We start from the raw sequence: 15,084 nt of genomic DNA, 5'->3' as shown, positions 1-15,084 counted from the left end.
TAATTGTTATTCTATATACTGGCGAAAAAAAATTTATTATTCTGTTTCTCCTGTTACACTTGCGGTCGTGTCATCTGCAAATAATCTAAATATACTTCCCTCCGGACAGACTTTAACTATATCATTTATATACAAAATAAACAATAGAGGTTCTAATACTGATCCCTGTGGCACGCCATATACTGTCTCAATTATTTTAGAACACATATCATTGCATCTAACTTGCTGCTTTCTATTACTTAAATACGATATTATCCATTCCAGTACCACTCCTCTTATTCCATACTGATATAATTTTTCCACTAATCTTACTCTATCTATTGTCTCAAACGCTCTCCTGAGATCCAGGAATAACACCCCCACCATTTTTTTCTCCTCAATTATCAACTTCCATTCTTCGATAAAACTTTGAATTGCTGTCTCACACGACTGCTGTTTCCTAAATCCCGATTGGTATTTGGTTATTATTTCATTGTCATCTAGAAATTTTTCCAACTGTTTTTTTACAACTAACTCTAATACTTTTTCATATATCGGTAACATATTAATCGGTCTATACTCGCTCGCTTTTTTTGGTTTGTTTACCTTTGGTATCGGTATTAAGCCCTTTGCACAATGCCAGGCAACAGGCAATAGGAACAGGAAATAACCAAAAAATCGTTAATTACAACCTAAAAGATTCGAATGCTATGATTGGTTGGCAACAGGCAATAGACACAGAATTTCCAACGTGACGGAAACTCTGTGTCTATTGCCTGTGTCACTGTTTATTCTGCATTTATACATGATTTCTGATTTCTATTCCCTGTTCCTATTGCCTGTTGCCTGGCATTGTGCAAGGGGCTTTATTGTGGATGTTTTCCATCCTTCTGGAAATTTACCAAGGTCGGTAAATGACGCGTCGGTAGCGACGCTACACGCGTCATATACCGACCTTGAAATTTACCTGTCCTAACCAAATCATTTATTACCCCTACAAACTCATCTTTTATCATAGGTAGCACCATTCTTAATATATCACTACTTATCCCTTCCTCTGTTCCGTTCTTTCGTGGTAATTCCCTAACAATTTGTTCCAAATCACGCCCCTACACGTGCCCTAATTGGCTCAAAATTTTCCATAATTCCCTTATTCTCAATTACATAAATAGGTCTCCTACCCGTGCCTTCTATCCCCTTATTACTTGTCCAAACTTGAACTGAATAAGATGCGTAAATAAGGCACGGATATGTAAGGAATGATATCTTTATTCGGGATTTCTCAAGAACGCACGTGTCGCTAAGCACATCTCAACGAACTCTGCCCGCACACACTCATACCACACAGGAGACAAGCCTGCCAATTACTCGAAAAATAAGAATTTTCTCTCACAAGCCACACAAGCTCTCTAACAAAGTTCTCTCTCTACATTACTAATAGATTGCACAATGTTGCTAATACTTTTTACATAATATATATTAAATTTATCAGCTATATTGCATTCTTCTATGTCTTCTAATATTTCAAAATCTACATTATCGATGTTCTCTGAACCCCTTTACTCACCTTTAATTAATTCTTTTAACGTTTTCCACATTTTTGTAGGATCACTCCTATTATTATCTATCATATTCTCATAATATTCTTTCTTTTTTGCCCTGATAAGTTTAACTACTGCATTTCTTTCATTTTTGAAAAATTCCCAGTCCTGTTCTTTACCTGAATTTATTGCTCTACTGTGAGCCTCATCCCTTCTATCTGCTGCCATTCTAATTTCATCTGAATACCACATTTTCCCTTCCCATATTTTCGGAATCTTAAACTTTTTCTTAGGTGCTACAGTATCCAATACACTTACTATACTATTAACAAATCTCTCCGCCCTTATGCTTACATCTAGCCCTTGACCTTGCTCAGTTCTTTCTTCCATTATTGTAAGAAATTCATCTACATTAAATTTACTATAGTCCCTGCCTCTAAATTCTTTATATTTATTTCTATTTTTATTTATATTAAATTCTACTTTTAGCCATGTATGGTCCGTGATTTTAGGTTTCTCATTCACTTGTACCTTTATTTCTTTATTCGAAAAAATTAAATCTATCATCGTTCGACTATCTTTTGTAACTCTCGTTGGACAATCAACGTATTGCCTCATCCCTAGGTTTTGCATTACCATTAATAATTTCTTTGTGTAAAATGAATCTACCATTATATCTATATTAAAGTCCCCTATCACTATACAGTCATACTTTATTATTAAATCTTCAACCGTATTTTCCAAAAATCTCACGAAATCGCCATTTGACGCACTCGGCGAATGATACACTACTGCTATCATACCTTTATACAAATTCTTTCTTATTTCTACCACCACGCACCAACAATTTGACACTATCTTTTTCTTATCAACTATTTTAAATTTAATATCATCCCTAACATATAACAGTACTCCTCCTGTGCTTCTATTTTCAGCATCACATCTAACTATACTATACCCCGGTACATTGACCTCACTATCCTCAATTTCTACAGTCAATCTAGTCTCGGATAACGCTAGAATCACAGGATTCACCCTCTTCATAATCTGATGTTGAATTTCGTCCTTATGCGCCAAGAAGCTTTGTGCATTCGTATACCAGAGTAAATCCGCTTCTCCCTGTGGTTGCTATTTTGCATCTTCCCAGCCGGCTCTTTTTTCTCTTCCTCCAATACTTTCTTAAATGTCGGACATTCCGAATCTAGCGCCTCGTGTTCAACATTTATCTTCAAGTTGTACGTCTGATTCTTATAGGTACAGTTTACACACCTCTTCTTTGCCGTCGTACATTCATTCGCCTTATGATTTCCTGCACATTTATAGCATGTTTCCTGTCTCGTGCAATTTTTGGCAATATGGTAATAGCCCCAGCATTTAAAACATCTTCTAACACTAATATAATTAAATATAGGACACTTTCGCCATCCTAAATTTATTTTTCCTCTGTTTATTAGTGAATTATGAGTGCTTTCATCCACTTCAATTATTACGGATCCTTGCTCAGTATCCTTACTTTTTCCTCTTAATATTTTCTTCACTAGGTGCATACAGGATTCTTCGCCAATTCTGTTCTGCTTCTTGATTGTATCTATCAGTTCATCATCCTCCATTTTCATTTCTTCTCCACCAACATTAATTATTTTAATCTTTGGTTTCCTCTTCTGTGGCTCAGAGACCTTGACCTCCTCGCCCATTGCCGCTTGTACCGTCGCCTTTAGCTTATCCTTCTCTTCTTTCGACTCACATCCTAAGATCACTGTCCCTTTACCTCCCTTTCTTAATTTGGTAATTCCTATTTCCATCTTGGTTATATCAATTTTATCTTTAATTGTTTTCTTCGTAATTTCACTCTCTTGTTGTACTTTTGGTTTTATAATCAAGATATTTTCTTCCTTCCTTTCTTTAATCACATCGCTATATTTTCTTGTCGCTCCACCTGACGATCCATATGCCCCTTGCGTCAACATTTTTCTCAATTCTTCTATTTTCTGTTTAATGCCTCCCACCTCCTCACGGACTATTTCTTTTATCATTGACTTGATCTCCTTTTTACATGCTGCCTCATCTTTTAATTCTTTCACTGTTTTTACAAGCCAATCTATTTTTCTATCAATATCACTCGCGGCTGCTACTTTATTCCCGCTGCTTGGCGCCGGACTCATTTTTGCAGGTGCCGTTGCTCTTTCTGCTGCTGCCACTGCTTTATTTATATCAGCTACTTTATCACCATCACTAATAATTAATTTCTCGAATGGGCCAGGACACGACACCAACTCGCGGTTTCTATCATAAATTTTGTGCTTAGATACACAACCTGGATGGTAGAAAAGCTTGGCACAGGACTTGCATGCTATCACCTCCGTTTTTATCGGCTTCTTACATGCCGAGCATCGATACTCGGCGTATTCCTCGTTCATTATGCTAATATCCGCAGAGACAGTTAATTGACTCGTCACTTTAACACGTCACTTTCACACGTCAGCGTTTTGTGTTCGCCGTCGATGTCTACCTGTCGTACGAGGTTTCGATGACCTCTGAACGAAATGCAGTTCTCGTGTCTATGTATCAACATATTCCGGCTAGATAACACTCATGGCTACCCCCGGTCTATGCAGATATACGTTACACAACTTTTTAACACTCTCCCTCACTTCTAAACCACTCAAAAATTAACACTTTTACGGAGCGATGTTTCACACGTCTGCTTCTGCTGAGTGAGTGAGAGAGAGAGAGAGAGAGAGAGAGAGAGAGAGCGCAAAAAAGTTGGCTAAAGAAATTAATCATCACTCGAAGGATTCCAAATTACTTCGTCGTTTAGCGGCTTAATTGTGACTCTAGAAGAGATACTCGTTTTTCAGGTCCATTAGAATTACGCGAACTCACTCTCGGCGAACAGACGCCGTGCATCACTCGCGTCAGAACACTCGATTGCTGCAGCGATGACGATCTTCCCAATGACCATCACTTCGACCAGACTAAATTGTCCATCGAAGCGGACCTGCGGCTGGACTGCGAACAATTCCGCATGCTCATCACCACGCGGTTATTTGGTAAAGGGTGAGGAACAAAGCATTCACCGTATTAAAAACCGTTCGAGAACTTTCCAAACAAAGTCGCAAATATTATCGTCAACGCAAATATTCACTGTTAAATATTAAAGGATGTCATTTAAATCAATACCTTGAGTTAAATAACGTTTTGCAATTTTTAACTTCGACACACCGCGTGTGTCAAAATTTATTATTTAACATAAAACAGTATTATTTTAACTCCATTGGTTTAGTTAAATTAACATTGTTTTAGTTACATTAACGACATATTGAGTAGAAACAGTGGTGGCTTTATACTTATATGGATAGTTAAAAATCGACTCGAATTGATAATTTGATGAATTTAACAGTGTTTACTTTTACATTGTCGTATCATTAATTGCAATTTATTTGTTTGATAAGAATTTAATTTAAGAATTTAATTTAATTTTGTAATATTCAAAGTTTGCTTTTTTACCAGATCATTCTGATCTTACTCATGATTTTTTTATTATCTTCTTATTAGCTTATTGTCTATTCTAAAACAATTTTGTGAATCTTTTTGCAAATACCTCGGCAGTGTGGGGATGGATATCGATCTAGCGGTGGAGAAGCTATCGCTGTCCGGCACGATTATCGTCAATTTAACACTGAACACGTCGGCGCCGTTTCCACACGCGACAGGACTCAGCGTGAGTTTTCTGGAGAAGCCGGACGTTTGGTTCAGCGTAAGAATCCTACGAGCAGTGCAGATGATGGAGATGCCGTTGATCAAGACCTGGATTCACGCGGTGGTCACCGACGCTCTGGCCAGCTGGCTGGTCGACCCGGGCCAGTTGGAGCTGAACCTGAGGGCGCGGGAGGAACCGGGTCCTGGATTGGATTTTGTGACCAGTTCGTTGCCGCAAGGAGTGCTTACCATCGTCCTGTGCCAGAACGGTTGTTCTGGTGAGTGTTCTTCGAATCAAAACTGCGAGTAATCATACGGCTAGGGCTGAGATCCAGACAGAAACGGCTATCGACCGTGAAATTTTCTTTTAGCGTGATTTAGCGTAGTTAAAACACGTATGGTTTTACTCACTATGAATATTCCCGTCAACACGCGATTGTTGTATATGTTATAATGGGCGCGCAAACCATTATTATGAACTATTACAAACTCGTTAGAAAGTCCTTAACTGGCGTTTCTCTATTGCCAGCGAACGTCGCTGATGAGGTGAGATGGCTCGTGGTAACGGTGGGCGATCAAAAACGGATCACCTCGAACTTGAGCTCAACGTGGACCGAGGACGTATCTTTCTTGGTCGGGCCGTTAGACAACGAGAGGATCACCATCAAGCTGAAAGCGAAACGTCTCATTAGTACAATCACTTTGGCGCAGTTCGAGTTAGCGTTAGGAGTCTACGACTGGGAGAATTTGCAGATGTAAGTCGGCATTGACGGCACGCTACGCCACATCGCCCGAGCATTTCATGTCGATTTTTTTCAGTCCTTACGCTATCGGAGTGCATACTGAGTTTCTCACCAAATTTAGCATCCCCCGTTAATCCATTCGTTTTTAAATAAATGGACAATTAAGCAACTTTTATTTCTGATTCGATTATTTTGCAGATTATAAACGTTACATAATTCACGAACTAGTTTGACTCTCAAAGCCTACTTTTTCCTTGTTACTTGTTAATTCTACTTGTTTTTGTTCGACAGCGTTGAAACCGTATTACAACAAAAGAAACCGTCCCGCAGTAGTGCTAACATTCCGAGTATCAATGCGCGATTAGAGTACACCACTCTGCCGCACTTGGACCCCGACTTACCGCAGCCAGAATTAATGGCCGATAATATGCATCTTGCAGGTATATAAAGAAAAATATTAGTAATGTAATATAGAATATATGAAACGGAGAGAAGCACTTGCAATTTGACATTAATTGTGAGATAAATGATAATTTCTATGAAATATCCGAATTACATTTTTTTTGTCGCGATCAGCATTATCGTATGAAATATTTTCAGTGTCGCGACACTCTTACCACAAAGCGCACAAAGCAGGTAAAATAATCGAAGTGTCGTGTGGTGAAAGTTGAGCATGATGATTGTGTGCAACGTTTTTTTATTTAATTTGACAAATAATGTTTAATTAAACGTACGCTTGATGGTTTTACTATCAAAACTTTTATCAAACAGTAAAGCTTTCAAGCACGCTAAACCTTTCGCTTTTATATTAAAATTTTGTAGACCGTGAAAATTTGTAGAAAGTCTTTGAGTGTTGTATTTTTTTTCGTAATGAATTGAAAACAAAGATATATTCGCCTTGTGATGCGTCGTAATTTTCAGGGGTATTGGTGGTTTACATTCATTCCGCTGACAATCTCCACGGCGATACTGTTCAGTGTAATCCTTATTGCATGCTGTTCAATAACCGGAAGAAGGTAAACGCAGTTTATTATGTCGTTGAATACGTTTGCAATGTTTTAAAATAAAATCTGAGCGGAATATATTAAAGTTCTACGTGGATTTTTAGGTGAAAACAACGCATTACATTTGCTCGACCACGTCCCCGGTTTGGAACTGCAGAGCGCAATTTTTGGTGCAGGATTACACGCAAGTGTCGCTGAGCTTCGTCATTTATTCATGGAATATAGTAAAATCGACGGATACGGACATGCTTGGACTCGCCATGCTATCTCTGTCTCAGGTAATCAAATTCTTCTTGACGAAACGGACGACTCATCACAAGAAATATTTTAGATATAATAGTATTTAAAATATACCTTACAAATTATAGACTTACCTTGTTTTTGTTTAAAATCCTTTAATTCATGCCACAGTTAATTACCTTACAACGTTGCAAAAAGTCTCCAAATAGAAAGTAATTTTTTTAAAGGACACAACGTGGATCGTCAGAAAAGAACTCACACTGAATGGTTCCAACATCGCCTCTTCCATGACTGTCTCCGTGCTGTTTTATCCTATCAAGAGTGTACAACAAGTGGTGAACAGTCGCAGAAGCAGCCTAGTTCCAACTACATTGGACGACGAACCGAAAATCAAACGGAACAGTCTGCCATGGATGCAACAGGCGGTTCGTTATGAAACCCTACATTTATTCGGAAAAAAATTTCTGTGTGAGTGCTCACTCAAGTCTTAAAATACTTTTAGAAGCTGCTATTAACGCACAAGGACGTCGATCCCGCCTCCTCCGATATATCCAGTCTCCTGTCCACCGGAAGCGGCTTGATGGAGGTAACGTTGTTGCGGGCGAGAGATCTCGTCGCAAAGGATTTCAACGGCTTCAGCGATCCTTTCTGCGAATTGAAACTGAACAACGAGACGAAATACAAGAGCAGTATAAAGAAGAAGACGCTGAATCCTTGCTGGGACGAGAGTTCCATCATGGGCTTGCCGAAGACCGGAGAAGCTTTAGATATCGTAATTACATATTTGTCTCGCACTGAAATTTTATCTCTGAAATAGAGAGATAATTTTTTTTTAATTTGATCTTGTAGCTGTTATGGGATCATGATACTTTCGGCTTGAAGGATTACCTTGGGAAAGTATCACTGACTCTCGACGATATCAGAAAGCTGTCGAACAGCGATCAGTCCCATTGGTTTCCGCTGAGAGAAACCAAAACGGGATCTATAGAGCTGAAAATTAAGGTCTTGTCGGAAGAATGCGAGGTAATATTTGTGGATAACAATATAATTTCAACATTCTATAATTTATCGAGTAATTTCTCGTTATAAATCTTCGCTTGAAATTATTCTTTCTAGACGCAAAGCACGTATGCAACCAGCAATGTCAGCGACAATTCTTCTCATCTAAACACCGAGCCTGATTCCTTGTCGAGTATCGTGCGAAGGCCTTCCATGGAAAAATCTAAAATACGTCTACACTTGGATCCGGTTGTGCCACCACCACCTCCACCGCGCACTGTCACCCTCCTGAAGCCAACTACGTCCAACCAGTCCGGTAACGTCACGTTTTAAAGCTTATATTATATATTTAACATTTTTCTAAACTTTTAATAAACAGAATGTTGTTCGATACGGCTTCCCAGATAGAATTTTGGTATATTTTCACATAGATAAAATCAGCATCACCAGCAAAGAGTCCAACGAAGTAAACGGGACGCCAAGTTTCTGGATTCCGAAAGTCATCACGGAGTCGGTTGCGAGTAATTCCATTGACGAGGCCGACGCCGCCAAAGTGATCGCAGAGAGACGGGCCTCTCATCACAGCTTGACCCCCAGCCCCGAACAGAGCTTCGGCAAAAAGTTACCGCAGTACAATAGTTTCCGCATGATGAAGCAAAAGGTAAACGCGTCGAGTTATCCAATGATCGAAACGTCAGCTTTGAGCTATTTCGTGTAATTGTAGGTGAAGAGGGGTTTAAAACTTCGTAGATTCCGTTCGGAAGTGACTATAGAGGATAAGAACGATAACAAGGGTATCACGTTGAGCCTGGAACCCAGAGGCGGCGGGGAGGCCGACGCCACGGAGCTTCTTTCGGAATCCGGTCTAGCTCACGCGGTGTCGCAACCAGACATGCTGGGTAGAATACGGCAGCCCAGTCCGCGATTAAGATTGAGGCCGAATGGTTAGTCGATATCATCATACGTGATATTTTAATGTATATAACCATGCAGATATTTTCACCCCAGATCTTTGTCACTCTTATTAATGCACTTTGTTTACAGTTGCAATTTATTAATACACACTTATTAATGCAACCTGAAACAGTAAAACCGAAAAGATAAGATAAAAACATTATGTAGTCCCTTTTTTAAATTTTTGGTCCTTTTTTAAAGAAAAACGACTAGAGCTCTCGAATTTAATGCTGAAACATAAAGTAAAAGAGAATTGTTGGATTTTCAGATTTAAAAATTGTCAATGGCACTAGAGAGAAGTATTCTGGAGTGGAAGGGAAGGTTCTTCAAGCGCAAGGTCTCCACGTAGCGCACATCGCCCAATTGTACTGCCGAGTAAAGCTTCAAACGTAAGTTGTTAAGTAATTAATGATGACGACAATGGTTCGCAGGTGATTAAATTGAAGATTTCCAGGAGCACCAGTCCGGATAAGATTGTCTCGCCTAACGGCGGTAAGACCATCGCGAAATCACGACTCCTGCCAGCTATGCCTAATCCTCAGTTCAGCATAGATTTCCATATAGACGGCGACGGTGTACCGAGGCAGGCGTTACTGCTATTTGAGATCAGGAGCGCCAGCAAGGAGCTGCTGGCCAGTCGACGTATAACTCTACACGAATTGCTAGGTATGACATTTTAAGTACTCTCAAGTATGAGAATAAGATAATTACGTTAAAATATAATTATGATATATATTATATATAAAACATATAATTAATTATATATAGTACATACAAATTGACCTCATATAATTTTTTTTTATTTTAATTATAGTACAGTTTTATATAAGTATATACATATATTTTAATATCTTTTATACATAATTTAATTAATATCTTAATTAATATCTTTTATACAATCTTTAAGTTGTCATTGTTCATGTGTTTGCGCATATTATATGATATTCGTTTGAATGCATAGGTGTATCTGCAGCTAGCGACGAAATTCACACGTGGTTGGCGCTGAATAACGGCGCATCACTGGAAGTACAAATCGCTCACGGAAAAGAGCTTAAGAATAAGTCGTCAAAAAAGTTGTTCCGTTCTTGGTCGGTTCATCGGATAGGGAAAATATGAGAGCTAAAGAAAATGAGATGCTGCAGTTGTGTATCTATTTAACACTCATTCATAAAATCACAAGATCTTCTCTTCACTCGTTTCTCGGAATAGAATTTAATTTCGAGAACGCGAATTCCGTCAGCGTTCATCGCATTAATGAGGAGTGGATAAAAATCCTTATTAAGGGGATGCTGGAGCCGTCTGTTTTACCGGCATTTTTTGTCGGCACGTAGCGTCGTATTAATTTGACAGAATTAAAAATCCTTCTCCAGAATTGCAGTACATACATTAATGATTCGGGGAAACTCCGATTTTATATAGAAAACGAGAAAAAATTACGGAAGTACAGATTTCCTTATCCTACTCTTATCCCAATATGGCGTCTCGAGTTGCGGCGAGCTGTCAGCTCGTCACAAGATGTATTTCATATAAGAGATATACCATTGGTACGAACGCGAAAACAAGTTTCCCCGAATTGCACAACAAGAAAAACATCGATAAACCCCCCAAATCAAGATTTGGAAGCGTAATATAAAAGTATAATGTCGGTGTGCATCGTTCGTATGTGTGCGTGCAATGTAGCGTGCTATCCTTGTCTATTCTTAATATCAAATCCAGCAACATGTATTAAGACTTTAATAGCATTCCATATGACGTTCATCTCAGTTTTTTTGTATGATTACATTAATGAGAATTCATTATTCAAAATATAATTTTCGACAAAATTTTACAAGATAAATTAAAGAGAGAGATATATATAGAGATATATATATATACGTATGTTAAGTCCTAATTTATGTATATTATAGATTTTTTAATATTTGCAAAATTTAATACAAAACAATACATTGAGATATCAATAAGAGATATATTAAAATACCACTTCGTTCATTTATAATTTCTGATATATTACATTTGTACATTTACACACGTATTGCTATTTTATAATACAATATATAACATAAACTGTAATAATATAATAATACTAATAATAAGTGTATATTTTGTATTACTCAAATATATTATATATATTATACATACAATATTATATATATATAGATATAAATATATTATCAGAGTTTAATTCAAATTTCTTTTATATCACACAATTATTGAACATTACAAATATGAAATTTGTATATTTCAATAGATACAAACTTGCATATATAAGAGATTATATGACAAACGATACGCTTTTTTAGTCTTATTTCTCGATATACATTTTTTTAAGTGTAGGCACATATATATATTCTAAATCTGAAGCTCGCAATCACAAAAGTTCATTTTTATTGAAGAAAGATTAACAATGCATAAGGATATCTTTTTGCTCTCAGCTGTTCTCATTCGTCATCTAAAATTTATGTTTACAACTTTAACTCTCTGAAAACATATATAAATGTAATACATTTATATGTATATTTTATAACCGATTGGAAAATAAAGAACTAATCATTTAGTAAATTGAAGCAGAAGCAAAATTTTAACGTTTGCAACAGTGTCAGTCATATTTTAGAGCATGCACAATCGTGTATATATACATATATAAACTTATACATATACAAAATATGATAAAAAATACACGTCAGCTGAAAACGAACCTCGGTATCGGTCGTTCGATTTCAGCTGATGTATTTCGTTAAATTAAAAAACTCAAAGCTTATTCCCATAATTATGTGTAAATAATACAAAATAAGATTGCACTTGTGTGACTATAGCAGCATCGTTGGTGACGTTAGGTCTGCCCCATTTTGGCCAAGTGTAAAATACTTAATACCTCCCAAATGAGAAAATACAGAGCTCAATCCCATTGAGCCACGGCATGTTGTTCTCTCTTATTGCACCTGCCACTGAAATGGATACATCAAGCTCTATGAAGTCTTATTCAAACGCATATTTTAAACGACGAAACTGCACAATTATCCATTCTTACTCGTAGCGTAGGCTGCGTGCCGCTGGCAGCGGCTTCCTGTTCTCGCTTCTCGAGTTCCAACGCCCGTCGCTGTTGCCTCTTGACAGACTCTATATCCTTTATGCCCCGTTGCTGTTGCTCGGCTATCCTCTTCTCAGCTGCCTCCGCCTGTTTTCTACGTATTGTTTCCTGAACGGGCAAGAGAGCAACGTGTGTAAAAAAAAATGGAGCGACAGAAAAGCAGAGATACGGGGAAATAATTATCGAGTGACAGACAACCAGGATTCGTCTCGGGGAGAGACGGAAGCTGGGAAAAGAAGTGTCCGTCGTTCGCCAAGCGTGTCACGACGGTTTAATGATTTTTTTATCGCACGGGCGGAGGAGATTAATATTTACGTGCGCGTTTATAACCTACGCGGGGAGACGCACCCGATCGGGAGTGAGATCCTCGTACGACGACGATCCCTTGTAACAGGAGCCGCAACAATTACCCATGCTGAATCGTTATCCGTGTGAAACGTGCGCGATCGTTTCGCTGGAAACGTCGTCGTTAAATTGGATCAACGACGGGCGGCGTGCGTATGACAGGTCCGAGCAATGGCTGTCGTCAACAGTCGCCGACGGCGGCGACGGCCATATGTATGTGCAGGATCGTCACCGGGATCGCCCGGCACCACCCGGCATCCGCGAACGAACAAAGTTGTACGGCTCGATTAAGAAATCGCTCGCGATGATTTGCAGCAAGGAAAGAAAGAATCCCCGTTCCTGACAAAATAAAAATAGATTAAATAAGATAAATAAAATAAATATGCCACAAAAATAATGTGTTTCCCTATTTATTTATATTTATATAGTTCTTTTTACAATAATTTGTAACTAGAAAAAAGACCATACATTCTTCATGCGCCATACCTCTTTTTATAAAATAAATAAAGTAAAAATGCGCGAAAAAATTGTTCATATGTAATTGTGTGTATAAATTTAAGTATGTCCATATATATGTTTTCTTTTTTTTTTATAATCTCTGTTTGCATATATAAGAAAAATAACAAGAAGGAAAATAAACAAATAATTTTATATACATATAATTACATATAAAATTTTTTTCCCTGGTTTGTAAATGTTTTGTAAAATAATTTGTTTCTCTGCCTATTACACATTGCCTTAATTTTATGATCATTTTAATTATCGATGATATTTGAATTGCTCGAACCATCGGTACTTGATCACGTCAAAATGTTCTCCAATTAATTCTGATATGGAAATTTATCTATATTTACGGCTATAATTTCGTGATAATAATTCGTCGATGATACGGAACAATTATATACCGCGCGATAAGTCTTATCAAACTAACTCGCTGTCTTCGGCTTATCAGAAGCGGCAAGTGGCACCCATTCCGCAGCTTTTACGCAATATGTATCAAGAGACACGGTGTCTCGCGCCAAGTACGCGCGAAGCGAGACCGCACCGTGACTCTTTTACGCGAACGCGCGAGTTGCGAGTATCCGAGATAGAATAACGCGCGGACGCTTGATGCAATCTATCTCGGATATACGTTTCAAGAACAAGCAAGGCGGGAAAACGAGAGGATCCGATTATTTTGCCGGCAATTATGAGGAACGCGAGTTTGAATTGATGCTCGTAGAGTGTCCCCTTCGTTCGCGGAGCGACGTTAATGTCCGCTCTGAAAACTCTGCCTCGCGGTCTCCGACCGATAGCTCCGACAGCGAGCAAATTGGATTTTCTCGTTACTTGTATATTAGCGCTATTATAGCGTCTATTCTGCTCTACGGGCGAATCGAGTTTCGCGTGTGCCCTTTCGCGGCCGACTTTCGAAAGTGCGCTCGCACTCCCGCCAACGTGTCAATTTGCTCGCGAACCGACTGGATTTTGCTACCACTGACCGTAAAACTGATTCAATTTCCTACAGCGTAAAATTACGTTTAAAATAAAATTGTGACTCTCTGCAGAATTTGACCCGAAAAAAAAAAAAACAGGAAATTTCCAGGATATTTGATAATCGTTGCATTAAAATTAACGCTCTAACAATACTGTCTGTATTTCCATCATTTTTCAGTATATTTATCTTCGAATATTAAAAGATCTAAAATATACATGCAATAATAATATACACATGTAAAGTAAAATTAAAAAATATATACGTATATTATAAACAATATGTTTAAAATATTCACAAAGAATGTCATTAAATTCTCTACAACATACCTTGATAACGTAAGCATTGTTCGATAATAAAAAAATAAAATAAAATCTGAAATAAGTCTAAAATAATTAATCATTTTAATTTAAATTTTAATCAACACACACGCGCTTTCAAACGTCTTTCTTGTTCGAGAAGTCTCCTTTAAATCTCTTTACTAATTTTGAAGATACAATTATACGTTTGCATTCTTATGACACAACGCCTTTTAACGAGCTGAGGTGAACGAACGGAAGGAAGCCTCAATGTACATCGGCTTTCCGCTATTCACGGCGATACGTATGTCTTCTCTTATTAATGTCGGCACAGCTGGCGAACATCGCGGCGCGGCCGACGGAATTGGGAAAATTAATTGTCGTCTTCCAGGGCGCGCGCTCCATCTCTTCGCCGGCGGAAAAGGGATATCGGGCAACGTAACAACGTTACACACGTTGTTTGCACCCGCGATTAATCAACGTTCCCGACCGCACTCCGATATCAAGACCCCCGGGGAATCCAATTCGTTCGGTCGTTCCGCGCCCACTTGGGACTTCTCTTCGCCTCGCAAAAAAAAAAAAAAAAAAAAAAAAAAATTCCCGTTCGTTACTTGTTGAGCACCAATGCGAAAACTTCGTTGCCGAAAGCTTCGAGTTCGAGAAGCTCTCTTGAAGACTCTCGAGACGCATCTACGAATATCAGCTCTCCCCCACCATCG

The 15,084-nt window shown here is 38.3% G+C and overlaps 2 protein-coding genes across 10 annotated transcripts in view; one reads left to right on the top strand and one right to left on the bottom strand.

The window, feature by feature from the left end:
• The window catches only part of LOC112466650 (tricalbin-1-like), a 32,287-nt gene extending 21,774 nt beyond the window's left edge, over window positions 1-10,513 (top strand). For 8 of the 9 annotated variants that reach the window (XM_025034872.1, XM_025034873.1, XM_025034867.1 and 5 more), the window contains 15 exons: window positions 4,379-4,577; window positions 5,130-5,497; window positions 5,749-5,974; window positions 6,254-6,402; window positions 6,884-6,978; window positions 7,071-7,244; window positions 7,434-7,631; window positions 7,709-7,978; window positions 8,056-8,229; window positions 8,323-8,521; window positions 8,637-8,866; window positions 8,930-9,149; window positions 9,428-9,548; window positions 9,614-9,825; window positions 10,121-10,513. In XM_025034872.1, coding sequence (XP_024890640.1) covers window positions 4,379-4,577; window positions 5,130-5,497; window positions 5,749-5,974; window positions 6,254-6,402; window positions 6,884-6,978; window positions 7,071-7,244; window positions 7,434-7,631; window positions 7,709-7,978; window positions 8,056-8,229; window positions 8,323-8,521; window positions 8,637-8,866; window positions 8,930-9,149; window positions 9,428-9,548; window positions 9,614-9,825; window positions 10,121-10,275 — 2,990 coding nt within the window. In that variant the 3' untranslated portion in view covers window positions 10,276-10,513. Of the gene's footprint in view, window positions 1-4,378; window positions 4,578-5,129; window positions 5,498-5,748; window positions 5,975-6,253; window positions 6,403-6,883; window positions 6,979-7,070; window positions 7,245-7,433; window positions 7,632-7,708; window positions 7,979-8,055; window positions 8,230-8,322; window positions 8,522-8,636; window positions 8,867-8,929; window positions 9,150-9,427; window positions 9,549-9,613; window positions 9,826-10,120 lie in introns of those variants that run through there. The other variant, XM_025034874.1, reaches the window with a different exon arrangement.
• Window positions 10,514-11,527: 1,014 nt separating this feature from the next.
• Window positions 11,528-12,817, bottom strand: LOC112466622 (small VCP/p97-interacting protein). The gene is made up of 3 exons (XM_025034815.1): window positions 12,596-12,817; window positions 12,188-12,355; window positions 11,528-12,104 (listed from the first exon to the last, which is right to left on the bottom strand). Exons 1-3 carry the CDS (start codon window positions 12,659-12,661, stop codon window positions 12,090-12,092), a joined length of 249 nt encoding a protein of 82 aa, XP_024890583.1. The 5' UTR covers window positions 12,662-12,817; the 3' UTR covers window positions 11,528-12,089.
• Between the last annotated feature and the right edge of the window lie 2,267 nt (window positions 12,818-15,084).

Source organism: Temnothorax curvispinosus, unplaced genomic scaffold (genome assembly GCF_003070985.1).
Source record: "Temnothorax curvispinosus isolate PA1 unplaced genomic scaffold, ASM307098v1 QBEX01016430.1, whole genome shotgun sequence".
Lineage (NCBI taxonomy): Eukaryota > Metazoa > Arthropoda > Insecta > Hymenoptera > Formicidae > Temnothorax > Temnothorax curvispinosus.
Note: the sequence above shows the minus strand (reverse complement) of the source record. Positions and strands in the feature narration are given on the sequence as shown.